The sequence below is a fragment of the Dromaius novaehollandiae genome, chromosome 4 (genome assembly GCF_036370855.1).
Source record: "Dromaius novaehollandiae isolate bDroNov1 chromosome 4, bDroNov1.hap1, whole genome shotgun sequence".
In the NCBI taxonomy this organism is placed as follows: Eukaryota; Metazoa; Chordata; class Aves; order Casuariiformes; family Dromaiidae; genus Dromaius; species Dromaius novaehollandiae.
In genome coordinates, this window is record NC_088101.1 from 59,734,998 (window position 1) to 59,759,944 (window position 24,947).

General features: G+C 40.9%; 2 protein-coding genes across 4 annotated transcripts in view; both read left to right on the plus strand.

Moving 5' to 3' along the window:
- The window catches only part of NFXL1 (nuclear transcription factor, X-box binding like 1), a 51,272-nt gene extending 40,731 nt beyond the window's left edge, over nucleotides 1-10,541 (plus strand). For 2 of the 3 annotated variants that reach the window (XM_064511185.1, XM_026093579.2), the window contains exons 21-22: nucleotides 2,749-2,802; nucleotides 7,611-10,541. In XM_064511185.1, the coding sequence (XP_064367255.1) occupies nucleotides 2,749-2,802; nucleotides 7,611-7,784 (228 nt within the window). In that variant the 3' untranslated portion in view covers nucleotides 7,785-10,541. The remainder of the gene's footprint in view (nucleotides 1-2,748; nucleotides 2,803-7,610) is intronic. The other variant, XR_010389076.1, reaches the window with a different exon arrangement.
- Nucleotides 10,542-14,042: 3,501 nt separating this feature from the next.
- Nucleotides 14,043-24,947, plus strand: part of CORIN (corin, serine peptidase) — a 142,824-nt gene continuing 131,919 nt past the window's right edge. Inside the window, exon 1 of the mRNA XM_026093564.2 lies at nucleotides 14,043-14,160. Coding sequence (XP_025949349.1) covers nucleotides 14,086-14,160 — 75 coding nt within the window. The 5' untranslated portion in view covers nucleotides 14,043-14,085. The remainder of the gene's footprint in view (nucleotides 14,161-24,947) is intronic.

Here is a 24,947-nt window from a genome sequence, read left to right on the forward strand (position 1 = left end):
CCCAGCAACAACGAACAGTTGCAGTATGAGCGTGGAGTTAAGTTTGTAGGACATGGAGTGCATGAAAGAAGGTAGATCAATTAAAAACCCATGTGAACTGAGACACAGGAGCACATTTCAGTGTGGGTGTACCTGCACTTGCTAATGGCTGAATTCCCCTAAGGTAGCAATGAGCGATCTTGCTGAAATAAGTTGTCTGTCTGAAGAATACTTGTGTTCTAGCACAAGTTATTTTAGCAGTATTTGAGAACTTCTAATTATTCCCTTAGGTTAAGATGTTACAGCTGTTTCATTCTGAGTTACTATATTACTTAGGTAGATACTACTTCCTGTTTCTTGCTCACACTGCGGTAATCTTCAGTGAGCAATGGTCTCATGCAATGAGCAAATGACTGCAAGTCTCTACTGCAAGTGATGCTACAATCATGTGGCATAACCTAGCTATGTGTACCATCCTCGCAGAAGCATATGGATTTGTTTGCTTGGGTTTTTTTCTGAAGTTATGAAGTTCTACTTAAATTCTCACTAGGCAGTTTTGTGCAGCCTGTGTTGATTTGAAAATGATGTGCTAGAACTAGTAAATGACAAAAAACAGTTAACTGCAATGTGTCAAGACTGCAATGTCTGTTACAAATCGCAGCCATTTACAAAGAGAATTTAGTTTGCCATTGCAAAATGACCAGCAGTGTCCAAAAATGAAGTGTGTTAACTGTTACTAAATAACATACAGCAACTAGCGAGTGTGCACTTCTGAGTAATTCAAGTGTCTTTTACTGTATATTTTATTATTAAAAAATAGTTCTAGAAATATTTTTCCACACTGATTATATTGGTTAATTTCCCTCTACCTGCAGATTTCATACAACTATAACCACACCTGTGTAAAAAGGTTTTCTGTTGCTTTATTCCACATTTGTGAGTCACTCTTTCTTTTGGAGCTGATGTTCTGCCATTAGATGGCAGTAAAATATCAGGAGGTTGGTTAGTTGTGCAGTTTTTCGCACGATACTTTGCAACTACAGATGTGTATGGCTGAAAAGATCTTTTGTATACAATTTTAAAGAGAGACTCTGTCACCATGTCTAGTTTTATAAAATTCTTTGTTAAAAGAAAATTTTTTTTAAGGTATGTGGTTTAATAATTTTAAAAGCCACCTGAAAACCTGCAAATATGATGATGATTTATTGGCCTTTTCCTTAGTGCACAGTTTCAGCTACGGTGTTAAAAAGCATGAGCTAGTGTGCATCCTACTTAGTCTTCAAGAGCCCTTGGATTATAAATTGTTTGGAACAAGTTACATCTGTGCAAATCATATTTAGTAAATTGTCATTGATAGTATGCAAGTCATGATAAACACACACGCATATATATATATATATATATATATATATATATATAAAAACATCTATACACACAACAGTTATTAAGATCAAGATCTTTTTTTAATTTCAAGTTATAAATCAGACTTTTGCATTTAACTTTGCTAAGGTAGTAATTCAGAGGCTACAGTACTAAAGGTCAAAGAAATGTATACAAGAAGAAGGTAGATCACATACTGGTAATTCAGCAGTATAATCTCCCTGTTACTTCTATTACTGTAGATCTTGTGATCCCTGACCATGGGAACTTCTGAACTGGGGCTGATGTCCATGTTTAATGGTCTTTGCATTTTTCTCTCATTAGCTTGCCTAATTGTTTTTTAGCCTGCAAAAACCTCCGGCATTTATAATGTCCTGTGTTACTGAATTCTGTAAGTTTAGCCATATATTGGGTGGGAGAAAAATACTTCCCTCTGTGAACCTGCCTCCTGATTATTTCACTTTATGGGCCTAGTTTTTGTGTTATGAAAAATAATTGATTTATCCCTATTCAGCATCTTCTGACCTTCCAGGATTTCATGTGCCCCGTTAGTCACCTACTTTTCATGTGACAAATCCTAGCTATGATGGAAGCCACTCTATCCTGTTATCCTTTGTGTACATTCAAGCTCCACATCTTTGATATTGCCAGACCAAACCTGAAGCTTAGATTCAAGGGCACCCTGTGTTTATATATCGACATGTTTTCTGTTTCATTCTTTCCCTAATAATTTTTAGTATTTAATTTGGTTTCTTGAATGCTACAAAACACTTCTATAAAAGTATGACTTAAGACTTCTTTTATGACTTTTGCACGATGAAGTACTTTTAGTTATATTCACAGTTTGTATTACCTCTTGGGCCATAAAGCAGTTTGGATATGCATTATCCAAAATATATCGTATTCAGTACACATGTAGAAATTACTTTTCACTTTAGTAGCCATGGATTATGTAAAGCACTTGGAATGAAGTGTATATGTATATATGAATTACATACATATACAGATATTACCTGTATATGATGCTGAATTGAGAATTAAGATGCTGACAACTTAGAGTAACTATCTCTAGCATTTTTCATGGCTGCTAGTGAATAAACGCTTTTTTTTCAGGTTTTGTATTTGTTGGTTATGCTTGTCAGATTAAAGTTAGTCACAAGCCCAATTTATAACCTGGTAGCATCCACTATGTGCTCAATGTTTTCCAAACATAAGATGATATGGCTTTTTTCCCAGAATATCTTATGATCTAAATAAGTTAAAAGCTCACCTGATAGAGGTTTTGCTCACTTTTGCTGAGAACCAGTCTATAAAAAGTAATTATAATTCTATGAGCAAATAGATTTAGTTGTTTACAACAGTTGCTCATCATTTTCTGTGTCTGGACAGATAAAAGAAGCTGAAGCCAAAGCTGCTATTGAGGAAGAGAAACGAAGACAACAGGTATCAACCTTTCTTTCTCCTTCCACACTGCATCACTTTGTTCTTTTAGTAAATCATGTATTTTACATGCAGCTAACGATACAGTTTGTAAAGTGATATTCACAATCCTTCCCATCAGCTGTTGTCTTACACTAAGAAGTCCGTATGCTGTGAATGACTGAAAATAGTTGAGTCCAAATGTTTTCCCAAACAATTTTCATAATTTCATGCAAAATGATAATTAAACTGATTCATGTTGCATTCATAGAACTGTATATATTATAGTTTATTTTTAAAATGCAAAGTACTCTGGATTTTTATTAAATGTTTTATAATATATAAAAAGAGAGAATTGCTCAATGGGCTCCATAGCCATTTAAATATTGGCTGAAGCTTTTTTTCAGCCATGAAAGAATGAGGAAGCATAAATGAGTCATTGTCCTTTGAGGTCTCGGCGGGGGCGGGGGGGAAATGTGTATTTCCTGTAATTGCTATTGTTGTCATTAGATGCTGCTGTTGTCTACTGTTGGTGAATGTATGTTGACAGCATTGTAATCCGAGAGGTTTCCACCAGCTTCCTGGCTCTAATACTGATCTTATTTCAGAGAATGATTGTAAGCTTCATTTGATGGTGAAGACTTGGTCAGGTTTATCATCCAGAGGCTGTAGTTCTAATGAACTCCTTCCAACTAGTTAATGCGTGTATGCCTGTGATGGGGCATTTGACATAAAATCAAATTCCAAGTCCAGTAGATTATGTATGGTTCTCCTTTTACTCATTTATCAAAACAATTATGTATTAGATTAAACTTGCATCTTCATCTGGATTTCACATTCCATTCTTATCCTTATCATAGGGCAGTGGTTCGCCCTCTGGTCAAAAGGGAGTAAGGGAGGCGTATTGCCTGGACTGATTGTCTTGTACCCTTCGCCCAATCTCATTAGAATGTTCTTGCATAGGCAGTTCTCCTGTGGGCCACGACTTGAATTATGCCTGCTTTGATTAATTGCATAAAGGCTTTACTAAAGCATCATGCACACTAATCAATGCTCTAATAAGGCCTGCTTTTTTTTATGGAAATATGTCCCTCATGCTGGACAAGCATGCAGTATGTACCTGTTGTCCAGGGCATCAGGTACTGGTTTGTGATCATCTTGTCATGTTTATTGTTACGTTCCAGGATTTAGATCAGGAAGTGTAGCTTGCATGCAAATACTTGAAACGTTTTGTCTAGGCAGTGATAATCTATAACTGACAGTGCTGCAAGCTGAATATGGAAGTGCACTAATGGACATTTACAGGTATAAAGAAAAAGGATAAAATTCTTAAACTAGAAATCTGAAGTTGTAGGTGTTTGCACTGATTTTTTTTTTTTTCATGGAGAAAAACAAGCAGGCATGCAGTGACTAATGATTTCTGCCTCATAATCACTTAACTTATAGTCCCTCCAGAGAAGTCACTGTATTGAGACTTCTCTAATATTACAGCAGATTTGCTTGACCAGCGCAATGTGCAGTATTAGTTTTGTTGCCTTGAATCTTCAGCAGTGATTGTTTCTCTCTGCAGTTATGCCACTCGTATATTCAGTGAAGTCTCACAGTGTCAGTCCAGCAGTCCACTGTGCAATATTTGGCAACAACTTGGTGGTTGCCGAGGCTGGAAGAGATGGACTTTGCCTTCAGGGAAAGACTACTTCACCAATACATGATCAAGCCTATTAACTTTGGTTTATAATGGTCAGTTGTACAGCATAATAGCAAAGATTACACTACGACAACAGTAATTAATAAATAGGGTCTAGAATTGCACACGACTCCTATCATCAGATACTGCAGATACTTTTATCTAAAACTGATTCCTTTTCAGCTTGATGCAGTTTGGAGCACCTCACTATCACAGGCTGTTGGGTCCCTTTATACTCAGTAAATGTATTTTCTTACTCCCTTCTGATAAAAGTGCACATCTTGTACCATATTCCTGATATCATTAGTATATTCTTCTATAAACTGTTCATCTGTTAGTCACAGCTTCTTGAGGCCTGTTTTGATTAATGCTTTAGTAAATCCTGTATACACACGCTAGTCAATGCTGTGGCTAAGTCTACAGATTTATGTTTTGGTATTTGCTATATTTCTTAGTAGCTTCTGTTAATATCATTTAGGGATAGAATTCCTTGCTGCTTAGTGGAAGGGGAGAGGGCTGGGTTAGGCACCCAGTCATGCTTTTAGCAGCTAGACTTTCCTTCTGCTTCCAGTTCAGAGGCATACTGTGAGGCCAGGGTTTTCACAGTTGCTGGAGCTGGAAAACTCGGTGCTGTGATTATTTCAGTTTAGATCAAGTGCTCTGTCCCATTCCAGCCTAAAAGATTTGGTGAACTTCTGTAGCTCAGTTGATAGCAAGGAGTGGTTCAGTACTGAAAGCTGGGGACTCAAACCTGATCTGTAATTTAATGAAAAATGATCCCCCCCCCCCTTTTTTTTTTCTTAGAAAGAAAAATATCTTAACATCTCTTTAGAAGCTTCAAAAGTCAAGTACCTTCGAATTCTGTAAAATACAAGAGCTGCAATTTCAGGATGCACCATGTGTCTGTATAATCAGTGTTTAATTTGTATTCATTTAACTGTATTTTCCTGTAGGGCTGGTTCTCCTTTTAGTGCAGAAGTGTAGAGAATGACACAAAGAGGAGCAAAATTCGGTACTTGGGCAACAGTAAACTGGACATTTTCAAACAAACTTGAAAGTTAGATAAAATTGCATTTCATTTTACTTTTAATCTGTCTATAGACAGAGAAGTTAAATTCTTACTCTATATAAAAAGCTAGAGCTTGTTTAGCTTGAAAAATAAGATAGCTTACTGAAGACTAGGCAGAACTATTACTTTATTATTCAGAGGTCACTGAAGTTACACTATGACTGAGAATTTATATAAAATCCATAGGTAGCTTTGTAAGGACAAAGATATCTTCAGATTCTATATACAAGAATTGTAGTTATTTCTCATTTTGTTTTGTTTTTATAATGTATGTATTTTTAGCCAGATTCTATAAAGATCACTAGGTAAGCAATTCAGTACCTTTATATAAATTGCTGAAATTCTGTATCTTAATTCAGATTACTGCAATACCTGAGGCTTTCTGCTTTTAACCCTTGCAGATCACAAAGATATAATACCTATATAAATATAAAACCCCTGCGTCACATCTGTATAAAAAAAAAAAAAAAATCCGACTATATTGTGTCTAAAACCTCAAGAGCTTTATACTGGCCTTCAGGTTTTGAATTTTGAAAAATTCTTTTATTAAACTATTTTGTTTTTCTAAAGGAGGATTAGATGGCTGTCCCACAGTCTATTTGAAACAAGATTATTTGGTCTGAATTTTTCTGTCATATCATCAGAGAAGTGCCAGCAATTCCTGCCTTTATTAGGATACAAAGGGATAGACATCAAAATGGGACCTTTTCTCCTGCTAATAGTGGTATCTGGCACAAGAAGGGAAGTAAGATATGCTTTGTGAAACTCTGACAAATATTTTCTGTCAGTAGAGGAATACCAGACATCATACAGTCTTGAGTTCCAAAGGAAAATTGTATTTAGGAGAGTACTTCTCTGTCCATTTCCCAAAGCAGACTCATTCTTGTTTCTTTAATGCACCTACCTTATTGTCTTAGTCCCACTCTTCCTGGCAGCACTACTGTCGTAATCATATAGATTTATTTTCTTTTGTAGCCAGGCTTTGTCTCTCTGTTCACTGTCCACATTTCCTCTGCACTTCAGCTCAGTCTCATTCTTTTTGCTCTGCCATTCCCAGCTTGCCTCAACTCTATTTCTCTGATCTCCAGTCTTTTTTAGGAGTTTTTCTAATATCTCTCTGTTCCCTAGCTCCTTGTCCCACGTTTTCTCTAGTAGTTGGTGATCTACCCCAAAATCCACATCATTGTCACAGCTTTTCTGTTTCTAACCTGGGTCTTGACTCTCCTTTAGAACATCTTTTCTGATCTTGTTCTTCCTAGCATCAGCTGGCTCCAGGGGTCCTTGTTTTTCTTCTTTGGAGTCTGGCCTCAGTCTTACACTCCTTGTTCCAGGCTGCCTAATCCCACTCCCCTACTCTCCAATCCAGGCACAACCTTGGAACTGCTGTTATGGGTAGAAGCTTGACATTCCTTTTAATTTTACCAGGTCCTCTGTGTTGTTTCTGGGCATGACGGCACATGCTTACAGGGTAATATGTACCTACTACAGTCAAATATAGGAGGTATAACACTTAGACAGGCAGAACGAAGATTCCATTTCTTAAGATTATAGCTGTTAATTTAAAATTTAGCTGAGCATGCAAAATGCAAAGAATTGGGGAGGAAAAAAGGATGGATTTTCTTAGGGTCGGCAAAGAGTGCATTCTTATTACAGGGATGTGTTTTCTTTTAGATTTCAGTCTATGTTGTTAGATATGTTATTGTAATAGTTTTAAAAATACTCATGAGGACTTTTTTCTAATCTGAAAACACATTATTTTAACGTGTACCATGGAAATAGCAATCTCATCTTGGCTTAAGATATTCAGTCTGAGATGATAAAGTATCATGTAAAATTTCAGTTGGTTACACTTTTGGCAGTGTTTTAGAAGAAACTAAATGATTGTGTAATACTTGGAAGCCAAGTGCCATATAACCATGAGATGTGGTGCTGCCATCTCATCTTCAAGGGATGTGTAACTTTCATTAACTAACAGTTACTTTTATAAATGAACCGTGGGAATGTTATTTGAATTTGAATGTTTCCTTGTTCTTAATCCTGACACAACAACTATTTCTCCTGTTTTTCTTTATCTAGGCTGAACTGGAAGCTTTTGAAAACAGGTTAAAAGGACGAAGAAAGAATAAGAAGAGAAAGGATGAAGTAGAAATTGAACAATCATCATGGCAGAAGTATAAGAACCTCATTATGCTGCCATTGTTTGGAGTTGCTGTTGTCATGCTTGCGTGGCTTATGGTCTACAATGACTGAAATGACTCTTAAATATTTAATATACCTCAGTGGGCTTTAGGTAGCTATTATTGCTATAATGTTAGTCTGTGTATAATAGAACTTACTATGCATAGATTATGTATGTATACTATTTGCCAAAAAAGTACAGGGTTGGGAAGGAGTGTCACCTTCTGTGTTACTACATTCACAGCACAAAACTAAAATCAGACATTGAAAGTAAAGAGATAGTAGGTTTTAGTCTACACTGAAGTGCTGATGTAACTTACCTGGCTGAGATCTGTTAACATTTATTTTATTATATTGTTACTTTTCTTGTCTCCATTCCACAATATTAAGAGTAGTTTAGCATAAAATGCTTTACTGAATATTTTTTTCAGTAAAATAAATTTAGTGTTTTGTTAAACATTAGTACTTTTATGTAAGTCTTCGTGGTGTATCACACAAAATAGAATAGTTCCTGTGCTTCATCTCAGTTTTAATGATAACTAATGGGGAACTTCACATCAGTTAGATTTGAATAATCTGTGGCCTCATGTCAGAATTTTTAGAGAAGGGAAATGTGAGCTATCTTCCCAGTCTGCTGTAACACAAACAGTAAAATGGGCCACTTTACACACTGCTTTTTTCCTCTTCCTAAAAGTTAAACCAATTGAAAGCTTCATTTAGTGGACAGATGCAAGGACTGAACATGGGTGAAGTAGTTTCAGTGCACAGGGGTGTGTTCTCATCACTGCTTTCTAGTGTTGGTTACAGGGGGCAATGTGAAACTAAACTTAGAGCATCTCTTCAGTATTTCTATAAATAAATGTCACATTTGAATATTTGCATAGATGTACAAAAATGTAAAGTAATTGAATAACTTAACTATAAAATTATGTCATTCTGAAGTCATCTGGATGGTGCTTGCTAATCATGTATGATCTAATCTTTTAAATGTTTAGATATTTTCTTACTGATACTAGAATACCTTGCTTTAGGGTGTCAGTACTGAAATGTTACAGGGATCCTGTTTGCTGGTAGAACTGAAAAAATTTCAGAGCTTCAAAACTATATGAGAAGCTACATTGTCTCAGCTAAATAGAAAACTGAATTTTTAAATCTCTGCTAGAAAATTTATGCTGATAAATGAGCAATGTGGATAATGGAAACAGGCCTACTTATAAAGTATTTTGAAAGATAAGGCACAAAGTTGGTGGTTTATGGAGTTTTATTACGGTTCAATGGATTACACCCAACGGATGGGTGCTGTTTGATAGCATTTTATGATTTTTTTTTAAATGACTTTTTTAAAATGCGCTCTACTTACATCATTATATGTCAAGCCATTAGTTTGTAAAGGTATAGAATTAGTTGAAATTGCACCAGGCACTTACAGTTGCTTCTCTGAATTATTTTATAGTATAAGGAATAAACAATTTTCCATGTTGTTAGTTTAATATTTTTCTATAATATTGATGCCCAGAAGATAATTCCATGTCTAAGTATTAAGTTGTTTCTATAAGTGAGGCAATGCTATTATGCGACTGCTATGCCAGTTATTCTCCTGTCACTGAGAGGAAAAAGGGAGAGTTTTGTTCAGCTAAAGTAAAATGTGATCCATTGTCCAAATATACAAAAAAATACCTTTGTGGCTGAAGTATTCAGATCAACATGAAGGAGGCCATTGTGGAAACAGCTTTTATTTTACGTGAAAATAACTCTTTTTTGTTTACTGTTAGCTATTTCTTTAAAGAAATACAAAGTAAAGTTTTTCCTTCTATCTCTGGCAAAGAGAGAAGAAATAGCCATAAAAACAAACTGCACTTGAGTTATATGCTTGAAGTTGATCTCAGTGTTCTCTTGCTTTGAATATTTTGTTGCATTTATGTGAAATGTTGGAGAGGAAAAAATCTTTATCTATTATAGAAAGCACCCTGATCTTTAAAATTAATTTTTTATATATATATATATATATATATATATATAAATAAATAAAAAGACATATTCCCCTTCCTAAAGGATTTGTCTCTCCTGAGCCTCAGGTATGTGAGACAACCCTATCTTTGAAATTTTATTCAAAATAGTTGTGTATATCTTACCCAACCGTACAGCAGCGTGAGTCATTTGCACTCTGATCTGCCTACTATAAGCTGTGCCTGCTGAACCAGATATTTGTTTCTTGGCATAAAAAAGTGTGTGGGTTCACCCAGTCTGCAATTTAATAGATGATTGGCTTCTATTTGGTTTTTTTATAGTTAATTTTTTGACTTTTGGTTGGAGCTCTGTGCATGATGATATTTGGAAGTACAAGGTACAGATAAAGTCACCTGTTATTCAGCGTACATGAAGTGTTGATAGTAATTTTAGAGGGGAAATACTGAACTGAAGGTAGTTTTTTCAGCAATTTAAATGTACTATACTGTTGCCTAACATGATGAGCAAATATTGTGAATGTTAAAAAAGAAGATCATGTTCACAAGCATACATCAGAACAAATGATATAGTATGGCCTGATGCTGAAGGGAATCATATGAAGACAAGCCTGATAATGATGAGACTTAATATTCAGAATATTTAGCTACATGTACCATGAAAAATTGTTCAGTTTTTTTCCTGATTTTGAGTACATTCTAGTGAGCACTCTTATCTCTCCACTGAACTAAGGTGCTTGCAAGTTGTCAGTGTTTTGGATTGTGAGATCCTTGGGCAATTTTGTTCCCTGTAACAAGAACAAGGGCATTGTGTATGATAGTTTAATGTAAAAATCAAGTCAGACAATAAATGCATCAAAAGCAACCTGAAAAATCATTTCTTTGTTCCAAGCACTACTATACTTAATGCAACAAACTTTTCCTAAGTAAGTATGACTGACATACTGAAATAGAAGTTGTAGTAGAACTAGTCGCTCTTTGTTCCCTTCTTTGGCAGAGATAGTTCTTACTACTTAGGTTAATACTGAAATTATGTGATCATATTCCTTCATTTTATTTGTCTGACAAAATTTTTGAGAATGGGTTGGGGAAGTAGATTAAGATAAAATGAATGGGATGGACTTGGATGATTTTTTGGCCTCACACAGGGGTATGTAGATAAATTACTAAAGATGTTTTTCCAGATGTTAACTACTAGAGAGTGAAATGTTACTATGCAGATAGCACCAAAATTTGTTCATAAAAGCTTCTCTGCTTGATGATCTCTCAGGAGTTCTGGTTTCAGATCTAGAAGAGTATCTCTGCTATACTTCATATTTTCTGAGAGTGATGTATTTGTGTGTGTTGTAGGGTTAGAGAGCAAAGAGCGTACTTTGAAGGATGCTTCTGTGTCAGGCAGCAGGAGCTTTATTTGTGTGGTAGCTGCTCTGTGGGGCGTGGTGTTGGGTGGCGTCTTGCTGTGTGGAAAGGTCATGCACAGGCGAGGCCTCTCCTCACTTTTGTTAAATTCAGATATACGATTAATTCATCCTGTTGCCAGTTGTTTATGGACATTTAAGGTACTCCCATTTCCTGCGCTATAAATGTTAATTTATATTCGTGTCTGCTCTTCTAGTTCAACCAAACCGGTCGATTGCTCTAAAGAAGTATAAAATGAGAGGATTCTGTAGTGGTCTGTGCTTACCAGGAAGTGAAATGCACAGGAAAAATTAAAGGAAAACATCTTAAGTCACACTTGCTACAAGATAACGAGACATACATGTTGCTTTCCACTAATGATAGCACATTAATGAATTATTTGTACTGTGTTAGTGTTGTTATGCTATTCTACCAGAAAACAAGTTTCCGCTAGGGTTACTGTATCAGTATCACCATCCATGAGGTAATGAAGTTAGTCTCAAGGTAGCCTAAATGGCATTTTTTTTTAATTTCTGTCTAGAAATAAGCAATGGTCTGAGGGAAAAGTGGCTTAATTCAACTAAGTATTATTTAATCTAAATATTTCTGAAACAGTGATTTTTTTTTTTTTTATAAAAATTGTCAACAACAACAGAACTCAACTCAGTCTTTCCCGATGTGCTGTACTTTGTAATCAGCACAGCTGAGTCTTGAACAGTAGTTACGAAACCACAATTTGAATGGCTCCCGAACCTGAGGGAATTAGTATGAGATTAGGAGCCGAGGTTGGTTTAAGGATTGGAATTCATGGTATTACTGCCAAGGAGAACACATCCTCAAACCAAGGCCGAGCTTGCGTTGGGATCTGAGCCATGTCCTGCACCTCTTGGTTTTCCGTTTTCATTTGTCTTATTTTTTTTGACAGGGCTAACTAATCTCAGTAAAATACCGTAGTAAGTGATGGACTATGGTTTAACATCTTTTAATCACTGTTACAGCCTGAAATAATTGTTTCCTTCCATTAAAAGATTTGGAGGCATTATATAAATGCTTCCAAGTCTTGTCCCATGCTTTTTCTTTATCAGTGCCATAACCCCCCCCCCACCACCACCACTTTCAGAGGGAACTTTGGGTGAAAAGAATGCAGAATTGGATTATTTTGAGCAGAAGTGTTTATGTGCAGTGGCACTTCAGAAGAGCAGACTGCCCAATCCATGCCCTATGAAGTTTACATGCAAACTAGAAGTGACGTGACCTAAATCCAAAGGTATGGTAACACAGGCATCTGGAGAAGCTGGCAAAAAAAATAGGAAGTTTGTTTTACAGGTTAATATGTGCATTGTGTATGTATATAAACATGTATAATATATAAATGTGTGTCTATATATAAGGGGCAACATCTTGAATAAGAGACAGAGCAGTAACCAGTGATTGAAGCCCGGTTTGTGCCTAGAGGCTGTATTCATGTCTAGCTAATTTTTATTATGAGCCTATTTGGGGGCATTTTCTGCTTTAAGTTTTTAATGATAGTATTTCAGTAGCACTAACACATGCAACAAATAAAAAGCGGACACGTTTGTACTTGCAAAGCAGAAGCTCAGACCCCGGGCCTAGAAACGGGTAACAGTGATGGCGAGCTGTGGCTGCGGCAAGGGTCCTGCACGGTTTCTGCTCTGCTAGTGCCTTCTCCTATGCGTCACCTGTGCTCTCCTCTGGGCGCGTTGATCATTTTTGGATTGCGCTTGTGATCTCAGTTACGTAGGTGGGTCCTGGCTTCAGCTCACTGAAGTCTGGGTGTCTTCAGTGGCTCCGTAGACGTGGATCCATATACAGGGGGGGGCTTAATGCATCCACGTGCACGTTTTGGAAGCTGCTGTCCAGGAGGGAAGAAGAGAGGGCACTTGTCCATCTGGCAGTCGAGGAAGGAGCTCGTGAACCGTCCCCAGCGCCGGCGCCTGTCCCCCGCACCTCTCCGGTGCCGACGGCAGCGCCTGGCGCGACTTTCGACGGCGGGCGAGGGCATCGCCAGCCTGCTCCTTGGGGCACCAGTACTGATGTTCAGGGTCTCCTGCCAGCCTCCCCCGCCTGGCACCGCGGCGGGGAGCGTAGATGGCGCCGCCGCCGCCCTGCTGCGAGGCTCCCGTCGCGCCCCGGTGGCTGCGCGGCAGAGCCGGCGCCGCGGCCCAGGAGGCGGGGGGCGGCGGCTCTCGGCGCTTCGCCGGACCCAGCACGGCTTGGCCGCAAGCGAGCCGTTGCGCTAGGGCGAAAAGCGCTGCGATCCTGTAGGCAGGAAAATTCCCATCTCGGGCGTGAAACTAAGGCTGTTGCATGACCGAAATGCAAAATAAAGAGCAGCCGGAGGCCGGGCGGGCCCCCCGTCGCCCGGAGGAGCCCCGTGCCGGGGCAGGGCGGGCGCGCATGGCCGGGGGGCCTCGGCCGGGCTCGCTGCCCCTTTGAACTCCGCGCCGCGGCGGGCCGGGCGCCCCGTGGGGCTGCGCAGCAGCGGCGCCGCGGGGCGCTTCGGCCGCAAGCGCGTCCGCCCGGCCCGGGGGCGCTCGGGGGGCGGCAAGGTAAGGGGTGCGCGGGCGGGCGGTGAGCGCCGCCGGCTTCTACCTGCCCTCTCCCCCGGCTCGGGCTTGTCCTGCAACGCGGAGCCCTCCGCGGCGTGACAGCGCGCTAAAGCGTCACTCACCGCGGGGGCGCAGGCTGTGCCCCCCTGCCCGCCCTGGGGGGCGGCGGGGGTGCGACGCTAGCAAGCGGTCTGTCTCTCGGCTCATCCCCGAGGGATGGAGCCTTTGTGTGCGAAAGGGGTGGGGATGTGGCTGTCTTCTGGCGGAGGTTTATTATTATTGGGTGGAGGACGGGGGGGGGAGTCTGCCGAGCAGACAAAATGCGGACCCCCCCGCCCCGAGCCCGGCACTTGTGTCTGTGCGGGAGGCGGGCGGCCGCGGCTCGCCAGTGGGGAAGGGGGGGCGGCGAAAGTGGAGAGGCTCGAGCCGCGCGGCCGGAGCATGCTCTCCATGCAACAGTTCCCTGCGCTGCCCGCGGAGGAGGAGCGCTACCGGCAGGTCCTCTCCGCCGGCCGGGTAAGGCGAGAGCCCCGCGGTGCTGCTCCGCGCGGGGGGCCGCGGCTGCGCGGGGGGTGGGAGACTCCCGCGGCGGCGACCCCTGCGCGCAGCCTGCGCTGGCCCCCGCCCGCCCCCCACCGCGGCATCCCGGCGGCAGGTTGCTCGGGGCAGCGGGGAAGGCGCAAACTCCGCTCCCCGCGGCTGGCAGGGAGGCTGCGCCGGGAGCGGGCACGGCCGGGGGCAGGTGCCCGTCGGAGCCCAGCCCGCCACCGGCAGCGCGGCGGTGTCTGAGCCCCGCTGGCGCGGCCGAGTTCAGCGGCCGGGGTAGGTGAGTCGCGGTGAGCGATCAGTCCTCATCGGCGTTTTGCGGAGACCTCGGCGGCGCCTTCCCCGCGCTCCTGTCGCGAAGTCAGCGGGGGAGGCAAACGGGGCTGATGCGCCTGCGGATCCCTCGGGCTGCTGGAGCGGGCGGGGAGAAGCAGCGCCGGGTCCGGAGGCAACAGGTCCGCGCGGCGGCCGCCCCGGGCGGCGTTTGCGGGAGGAAAGTTCGGGTTGGACCCCCAGAAGGGCGCCCGCGGCCGCGCTGCCCCCCTCCCCCGGCGCCTCCCCGGTGCCCTGCGCGCCGGTACAAAAGCATTTTTAAAGTTTGTAAATACGGCAGTGCATTTTGGTAGTATCTGTTCTTTGCTTGATTCAAAATGCAGAGTCCTTGGAGGTATTTCATGGCGGGCAATTAATTAATTAACCTTTATTTTAAATTATCAGCAGTCTGGCTGAGGTGGTGAAACTCTGAAATGAAATCAAATATCTATCTACTACTGATGCATTCATGGGGTCTCTTGGGAAGGTTTAGCTTTCAGCGGTCAAACTATGGAAATAGATTTTTCTAAATGGCCACTTACACCCTTCCTGTGTTCTTACAAGATGAACCAGACAGCAGTATTAAATTGTAATTCTTTAGTTTTGTTTTTGTGCTATATTCAGGTCTCTGTGTTATAAGCCTCTTAGGTACCGTGATTCATGCAGCATAGACAATAATGTTGTATGAATGCATCACTGAGGTAGTACAAACAACCACAAAAAGGTAATACGAGGAACTATAGAACCTTATACATCTCCGTAGAAGTTGGTGGCATCTCCTGAATGTATTGGGCTTCTAAGTTTTGTAGGAATTTGCGAACTCCTCTGGGGGACAGGAATCCCAAACAATGTCCAAAACTTTGTATAGAAAAGAAATGTACCTTACTATTTTTCCTTCTTTAATCAGCCATTTATAAGGGTCACTCCAACAGCCAAGCTGCTCTTCCTGTGAGCCCGGCCCTTCGACCTTTATATGTAATGTTTATTCAGGTAAGCTTTTTTAGCGAAGCCAACAGAACTCATTTTCTGGAGCAGGCTCTTGGGGTGATAAGAAAGCCAAGCAGCACAGTTCACTTCTCCAGATTAGAGGAGTCCGCTTGTGCTCTGTTAGTATCTGATAGGACCATTAGGACAAAATGTTGTTTTCCCTTCATCTTTTGGAGCCTGGGACTATGAAGGACTGAAGAAAGCATTCGCTTCCTCTCCAAAAGTCTTTGCTGGCACTGCACTGTGTGCCTGTGTAGACAGAGTGTGTAGTGAATCAAAAGCGTAAGCTGGTTTGAAATGTGGCAGGATTGGAGGTGCTCTGTAAGTATAAAATGTGCAATGCACACAGGGCAATTCAGTATGTCTGTATTATTGTTTAGATGATAATTATATATTAGATGGTGTCTGCAGATGTGAATGGAAGCCATGACTGTAAATAGTGCCAGTAATGACTTAAAAATGCAGGCTTACTTGACTATAGGAGGTTCATTGCTTTTGCTAAGATGATATACATGTTTAAGGCTTACCACTCCGCTCCCTTGAGGAACATTACTGTCCTGAAGTTGTACTGAATCCACATATTGCCAAACGCCTAACTTCTTGTCATGACTTCCATGGCCAAGAGAGGAGTGCCTTCAGAGGCTGATGTGGATACACACCCGGACAGAGCTCTCCCTCACTAGAAAGGCAGCGGTGTTTCCGAAAGAGGGCGGAATCGGGCAAGGGAGTGTCGGGAAGGTTGGATCCAGCAAAGAATCCCAGCAGCTCCTGCTCTTGCCACTGCGTAAAAGCTCTAACCGATGAGTGCTGAGTTCTAGACTTTGCGCAAAAGCGGGAAGATGGTGCTGCCATTGGTGTGTCCCACGCTGTACGAGCTCTTTGAGACTTTGCTGCACTGGGGTCAGCTTCGGCAGATCCAGGTCACCCAAGTATAGTGATAAGCGGAAATGGCACGTCCTTAAGAAACGGGAGCTGTGGCTTTGACCTGCATCTGGATTTGGAGGCTGCGGATGCCCGGTCTTCTGTTTTCAGGCTGCACAGACAGCGCGTGCTGTGAAGCATTAGGCACTATCTCGGGGTGCGGTCAGGTTTTAAAAGATGGCAGCTCCATTGCGTGGGAAGAGTTGAATCCTGTCAGCGTGTCAGGTGTCCTTGACAAGTGCTTACGAGGCCGGAGGAGTGCCAGTCGGGGTTCGGTAGGGGTGGGCGGCAGGCCACGTGCGGTGGCGCAGTGGGAAGGAGGGAAAGAGGGGAGGAGGAGCGCCTGGGTCTTGCCCTGCGCCGGGGTAGCTGTGTGGCTCCTGGGCACCGTGTCTCTGACAGGCACGCGGCGACCTCCGGCCAGGCCAGGCCGCCCCCTCGCCCAGCCGCGCTGAGCCCGCAGGTGGCAGCCTGCTCGTGGGTGACGCTCCCGCCTCTCAGCCCCGCGACCGAAGAACGTGATGCCGTTTGCATCCTTCCCTCTGCCCCACGCCCCTCTATAAATAACCCTCGCTGGGCTGACCCGTCAGATTCCCCTGGCAGAGCGGGTGTCCTGACCCAGGCCGCCTGCAGTGGAAAGTCTGAATGCAAAAAATACCGTAGTAAAAATAGAGCAGCTGGGTAGACCCTCCAGCAGGTCCTAGCGCCGGGAACGGGTGACTTTGGGTACCGCGTGGGCCCCTCGCGCTAACGGCCCCGACTCGTTTGGCTGCGCCCGCGACTGCCGCGCAAGCCCGGGCCTGCTCCTCCCCAGCACCGCCGGGGCGCTGGGAGCTTCCTCGTGTGCGCACGTAGAGGTGCGCTTTCGTACTCTGAAGGTGTTTCCCCCTGCCACTCCCCTTTTAAATTGTCAGATAGGAACACATTTCACTGTTGTGGAACAGAGAGTTCTCTTCCATGTAATGTTTTTAATTTTAACTTGTATTTCTGATCAACAAACATGAAAGAAGCAGAGATAAGGATTTAATACACTAGAAGCAAAAACGATGATGAGACAATGATCAAGCAAGAACTTGCTGTTTCAAAAGGAGATAAGAACCCTGCTGCTTCTGAAGTCCTGAGATAGGTTGTCCTCAGATACGGTTTCAAACCACCATAATTTAAAGCAAGACTTGTCATTGTTTACACATATAAATACTATGATGTTATTTATACTTTTTTTCTGCAAAATCTGAACATTTGGAGGTTAAAGAAGCAATAAATATCAGAAAGTGTTATTTGATTGTTGCTATGGCCTCTACTTCTGGTGCACGCACATCACAGTCTCTTGGCCTGCAGTGTCCACTGGAGCACAGGCTGCTTTCTGGGTGTCCATGTAATTAGGTGAAGAATTATGTAGGAGTTGTGGCCACCTCATTAGTAACATCAGCTTGGGAAAGTATGTTTGCTCACAACGGAGCAAAGAGACAGTGCTCCCCTGTCCAATCTTCCCTCATCCCAAAATCACGAAGGGATGAAGTGAATCCAATCATTTCTCAGTTCCTTTTCACCATCCATGTCATTAAGGTAGAATTCCTGTAGCATCTGCTTCTTCAAATACCACACAGTTTATAATTCTGTCTCTTTATTCTCGTTACTGACATTGCCAGTTTTAGCTGGTTGCCCTATTGAATGTGAAAAGAGGCTGAAAATCAGGTAGCTCTTGCTATTGCCAGAGCTGCTCTGGAATGGTGAAATCTGTGTTTTGAGGATTCAGGCCCTGCTCCTTCTTGCAAAGCATCTGTTTCTGATATGCATTCTGCAGGACCCCAGCTTTTAGAGATGTAATAAATATGTACTTACTGCTCTTTTCCAGAGAGGGCACAAAAATTGAGGAAGTTCTCTAGACTTTTCCTCATAAAGTAATCCATGAGGGAGAGCTCCAGTAAACCTGTGGGAAAGAAGACTGTCAGGTTGGATCAGTGTGTCTTTGCCAGTGGTCCTGTAAGCTGTGCTCTTCCTGAATTCCAAGGCTCCCTTTTTCTTGAAAAAGTAGCTTTTTTTAGAATCAACAGTTAAATCTTCTTTACCCAGTGTTTAGGGGAAAGGAAGTGAAGGTTCTTCCTTTAGGACTGCATCAAACTGTATCTATGTTTCATAGCTGTGAGGAAATTCAAGATCAATAATCAATGGGTGCTGCTCATGCTTTGAGGCTGGCTTGTCAATGACTGTCAAATTCTGTCTTTCCATTCCTCCTTACCTCAGACCTCCAACACTGGATTCTCTCCAGTGTAGAACCCAGTGTTTTAAAAACTGATGTGCTGGCGTCTTCCACAGCTGATCTTGATACAGAAGAAATTTAACTTAACAGTGATTTAACAGCAATAATAATTGCCCAGATTGCCATTGCTCTTGAAGTCAAAGAAGCTCCTAGTTTCCAAATAGCCCATACTGTCACTGCAGTATTACTGAAAGTCACTTAAGATCATCTCAGACTCAGAAAGCATTTCCTAGGAAAAGATTCTCCTTTTTGCATTTCTGCCTTTGAATAAAGCAGTAAGAGTTTATTTAACTGCTCTTTGCAGTCTTCAGCTCATTTGGTTTCAGAAAGAGTGAGGGCATTCTCTTGGAAATAAAAATGCTGGTAGTGTTGAGGAGCTTTCCATCCCAGCTCTCGTGGACCTACAGCTCCATGTAATACACAGTTCTGTGTGCTCTGGACTTCCCTGGGCCTGCAATGTGGCATGGAGATTTCTTCCAGCACTCCTGCCTCCAAGGTGAAATCTTTCTCTGCATTGCCTACATTTAGGTGGTCACAGAACCTGGGACCTGGAGATTATAGATGCAGAATATTCTAACAGTTGCCAGGCTTTTTTCTCATTTCCTTCCACCTTTCCCCATCTTCAGGAAGAAACACAGAGGAGACTGCGCCCACAGTGATCTTAATAGCCTGTGTATTCTCAATGTCGCACATCGCTGAGAGACAGATATTACTGAGGGTCAGCTTACTACTTGGAAGATACTAGTCCTGTTCACGTATGAATATTGTCTGAATGGATAATTTATCTTAAAAAAACCACCAGAAACTGTGGAGTAGATATCCTTTTTTCTTGCTATTCGATTTGTAACAAAAGAATTAAGTAGTAGAATTAAGTAGTAAATGTCTTTGTTAAGCTTAAGTGTTTTCCTGCTGAGCCATTTTGTAGGGTGGGAATTTACATAATTCATAGTGCAGACAAACAAGGCTGGAAGGGAAGTCTGAAATGAAGACTCCATCTGTTTAGAAATTATTAACATTTCTGCTTTCCCTTATGAAGTCAGAGTCTATGGAATAGTTTTCATTCAAGCTATAAATACGGTAGGATTTTTCTTCTCTGACAGATCGATTCACCAGATTGTTATTGTTCAGGTGATTAGACATAAGTTTTTATCCTAGCAATCCTTATGCAATCCATAAAGATCTGATTCTATATCAAAGTCATCATTAAAAACTTGCATCAAGTGGCTTGTTAACTCACTTTATTTTTTCTTTTTTCCTATCAGCGCATTATTTCATAGTTTAGACAATAATGAATAGGTTTACTCCCTAGTCAGCTCTTCCAGTTATCTCTGTCAAGATAGCCTGGTAGTTTCAGTTCTCTTTCTTTATTCTCTCCCTTTGAAGCGAAGTTCAAAGATGACATGTTTCTGAACAGTATGGCATCCTACTGAAAAATGAATGAATCACCTCTAAATTTTATAAGTAGTAGGTTAGTGACCTGTAAGTGACCTTGTTTAATTCTATTTTCATTTCTGAGAAGAGGACAAATAAGAATTCAGCTATCTTGGACAGGTAGAGTTTTGCTTTGACTCTAAACCATGGCCTTCCCTTTGATTAATATTCCTGCTGCTGTTATCCTTGGTCCAAGAGTTACTATCTTTTCATTCACCATTCAGAAAAAAGTCAGTAGTGCAAAGGCAACATTAAACATTCAAATCAAAAATTTTAATTTTGTCTTAGCAAAAGTTTATAGTGTGAGAATAATATATACATTTTAGAGGAAAAAAATGAATAAAAAGTACATGAAACATAAGGAGACAAGTGCTTTTAAGAAGACTCCCCCATCTGTGTAGCTTGCGTTGCAGCTTGGCATCCAGTTCATATCACTGAAAGCTTCTGACTTTAAAGTTCAATAATTGTGTATTGAACAATGGGCATGGTAGATATACCATATCAAGTTCAGAAGGCTAAACCTACTGGTCAGGGATTAATAGAAAAGGAGATAGATCCAATAATGAGATCTAGTTGTCTTGTTTGGGATAGGGTGTCTGGTAGGATTTCTGCATAGGCAGTGATTGATTCACTGAATGTGAGTCAGACAGCACAAGGCAGGATTTCTTTCTGTCACTTTTAGTATTCCAGGCTTGAAACCTGCTTTCAAGGGGAGGTATTCCTTTAACTCAACTTTCTTTTTTCCCCCAGAAATGTTTCTTTCAGCATCTTTTTGTTGGCACAAGTTAGTCAGCTAAGAATTTTCTTTTTTTTTATGGTTTCCATTTTTGCTTTCTGGTGTTAATGGCTCTTGTGCTTGCATCTGCTCATTGAATTCCTGGCGAAGCAGGAACCTGAAGTGAGTCCTGTCACTCCTGTTTCTCCACTGTGGAATTGTGAATTTTGGCGATGTATAGCTGAAGACTTGCCATCGCTGCTCTACTTACTTAGCAGATCTCTGTGCAGTGAACCTCTGGGTAGCCAGGAAGGCATTAAAGTGATCTCAGGGTGTGCTCAGAAAAACAACATGACACTATTTAAACTTTCAAATGAGTAATCTTTGCAAACCTAAGCATACATCCTGTATTAACTGAAGAATAATTTCCCTCAAAACTTTCCCACTGCCTGCTGAGGTGGCATGAATGGATGTTCGGGCTCTGGTACTGAGAAATAGCAGATAGTGCTAACCACAACACTCAGTTTTGTGTCATTGACACTTAGTTTTTGAAAAACCTTTGATGTCTTCCAGATGTTTACTAAATCTTGCTTAGGTCGTGAGACATGGCATCATCACGTATCTTTGCCACCAACTGCCATTAATAACAGAGAGCTTAGAATTGTAACATTCACCATCAGATGAACTATTTCTTAATTTGAATGTTCATGAAAATGCAACAAAGTTCCATTGTCGCTTCCAACATGGGAAGCATCCATTGTTATAGTTGCAAGTTTACATTAGTGAAATTATAAATAAATAAATATATATATATAAAAAAATATAAAAAATTGTAAATATGTACTACATGTAAATAAGCAGGTAAAAAATTAACACTTATCCCAAAGTAGAATTGTTATTCAGCAACACTCCATTTGAAAAGTAAAATATTCAAAAATTTCCTTTGAAAAAGGAAAATATTCAAAGATATTACTGCTCAAGAGAATAACAGTATTACTGCTACTCTCTGGTAGTGATAAATATCCTTTTCCTTCTCCCTGAAGAAGGGTCAGAACTGATGCTATATGCTGGTTAAGTGACATGTTTATTCTTAGCTTAAAAGAAGTGGAGAGCAGTTACTGATATCACACTAGATACTTGGAATCCAAGGAAGTCCTTTGGTTTCCACCTCCTCCATTTTCCCTGAGAAGTTAGGCCTAGCTCACCTGTAATTGGTAAAGTCTCTTAATGTCAATATTCTGCATGTGAGTAACATTCCTATTGCTAAATCAACTCTTCTCAAGGAGACCAATCACTATCTTAATTATTTAGATTTATTTCAGTATCAAATGGTGCTTTTGTAAAGTGCCTTTATAATCTACTGCACTGCAGAAATAAAAGACAGTAGTCTCTCCCAAAAATCTAGATGAAATGTGACTAAACTCCTCAGATCTACAGATCTCTTGGCTGTAGTGCTTATGCTTGAGCCATCAGCTTCTTTCCATCTTCCTCAAAACCTTCAGAAAGGGAGACAGGAATGAATTATGAAGGAAATGGTGTACCAGGAGCTAGCACTCCTTTAAACCAATGGTACACTGTAAGATATTAACTTGGACAATGGTAAGACCGTTGGCAGCATGGCATTCATCGATTATCCCAAACAAAAACTCAGATTTGGATCTCTGTGTCAGTGGCTACAATTGCTATTAGTACTTCATCTAGAAAATTTAAAGCAAGGATGGGCTCTAAAAGGATCTAAAGTAACTGCGTTTGGACAGCACTGTAAGGCATACTCTAAAGGAATTGTAGTTGGTGGGTGCAGGGTCTCAAAAATACAGATATTGGAACACCATTGTTGTGTTTGGATTTTTTTCAGCAAACTTACCCCTAGTTCTGTCTTGAACTGAAGCTGGAGTATCAGAATTGCGCTGTCAGAGCGAAGGGTGACACATACTTGAATGTCACCTTGTCTCTTCTCAGCTTCTCATGCATTTATCTACAAGTTTCTTGGTCCCAAAGTTGTCTCTTCAGCACACAAAACTTCTGAAATTATTTGTCAGGAATTAAGACTCCCAAGCTTATGCTACAGAAATCAAGGAAGGAATACCACAACGCTTTTGTTTTTCTGAATCAGTGACTTTGTGTTCCCTAGTTTAGATTTTAATGTGTGTTGTGTCTCATGTTGGACTAGTAATAGATTGAAAGGTCACCTGAATAGGAGAAGTGACAAGTGGGGTTTCTGTGGTAACCTGAAAGGCAAACAATCACCTTACTTTACACATTGTGTCTCCTATAAGAATCATCACTGGCATGTGATTATTTCTACTTATCAATTTAAGAAATAGGTTGGGAAGGTTAAAGGTGTTTCAGGTTTCTGCTTTGGCCAAAAGAATCCAGGTGGACCTGGTACCTACCGTCCATTAAATATTTCTTTTGGAAGGATGTGCCTAGCTTTATATGACATCTCTCTTACTTGGAGGCTTTTTGCCTGTTCTGTGGTCTCTATCTTTAGATGACTAATCGTACACTTTCTACTCATTACAGTGACTGTTGAACCATTGTCTTATACTTTTTGGAAGAAAAAATAATCAAAAAGTGCATTGTTTATTCCTAGATTTCCCTCTGAATGGGACACAACCATTAAAATCTGTAGGACATTCTCAACTTCTGTTTTTCACTCCCAGGCATTTGAATATCGTGAGTTGGTCAAAAAGGGATTTAAGAATGAGTATGATTAAAATTCTTTTTATACACTGTCATCTTTCAAACATTGACACTTCACATTTTCAGTTTTTGCTCTGTAACAATGAGAACTGTGAACCGTCTTCCCTTTGGGGGAGACCAAAGCTGAAATAGCTGGCACATCCATGTGGATACAATATCTAGAGCTTTAAGAATAGCATTGTAAGATTCCTGGTAAAATCCCAAGAGCTGACAATATGGAGCACTGTTTCAACATTAGAAGAGGAACACTATCAAGGATATGGAAAGAATTGCAGATAGTTTTCATAATCTAACATGTTTTCCATACACAAATAATTGCTTGGCCCAATAACAGGTTCCTCAAGGACATGATGAGGACTTCTGCAAGGCTACCTGTTTTTTTTGTCCCCTAACTACCTTTATTCTATATTTCATTGTGGCAATTCTTTCTTGTCTTCTTTCCAATATAATCTTTGCATTGTACATTGGTGTGTGGCTTGCTCAAGGTATTTTTATGTTTATGATCCAAGAGTTTTCTGTTTCTCTTCGTATTCTGTATTTTTTTGCCCCAGCATGCATCAAGCATACTGACAGTAGACTGTTAGCCCTAATGACCCCTCTCTGTGGACAGAAGAACACCTGTTAGGTTTGTGATGATAACATTAGTAGATGTTTTTTGTCAAGTGCTTTGATCATGATTTGGATTGTTTTATAGACTAGTAATTTAGATACTTTTTGTGTAAAAAAGGAAGATTATATGTTACCATAGACTTTTCACTCATAAATCTTAATGTGATCTGTCATTTCTGTGACATAATCTCACAAGTATATTACTGAAATGCCATCTTCACGATCAACATTTCCCCTGTCTTGCAGAAGACAAATTCTGAATTTTGGCCAAATGAATTTTCAGTTTTTCTTTATTCAGAGGGGACTATGTTCTTCTACCATCTTACTTTTTTCTGCCCCTGTGATTTCAGAAAATTGAGAACAAGTAGTGTACATTAAAGCAATCTGATCCTAGTTAAGAGCAGGACTTTTAAAAAATCTAAACTGAATTTAGCTCCTAGCTACTTCATGGTGTATTTCCTTTATTGTAGTCAATACTGAAAGAATGGCACTCACATGCGTAGCACTTAATACCATTTCACTAGGGACAGACTGTCTTAGCTGTCAGAAAAAATTATCTTATGTTTTTAAGCATCCTGTATTCTAACACCTCATTTAATACAGAAACTGATTATATTAAAAGCAAATGACTTGCCACTTTGAAAACCAAACACTGAAATTTCCTGACTATGTTGTATACATTATTTAATTGAAAGAAGACTCTCTTGAATCAAACATTCTACGAAGTTTTTGTTCTGTCAAAGGTGAAAGTTACAGTTTAATTAATGGTGGTGGTAGGAAGGGAACTTGCATCCATATTCTTTAACTTCTGAGAATATG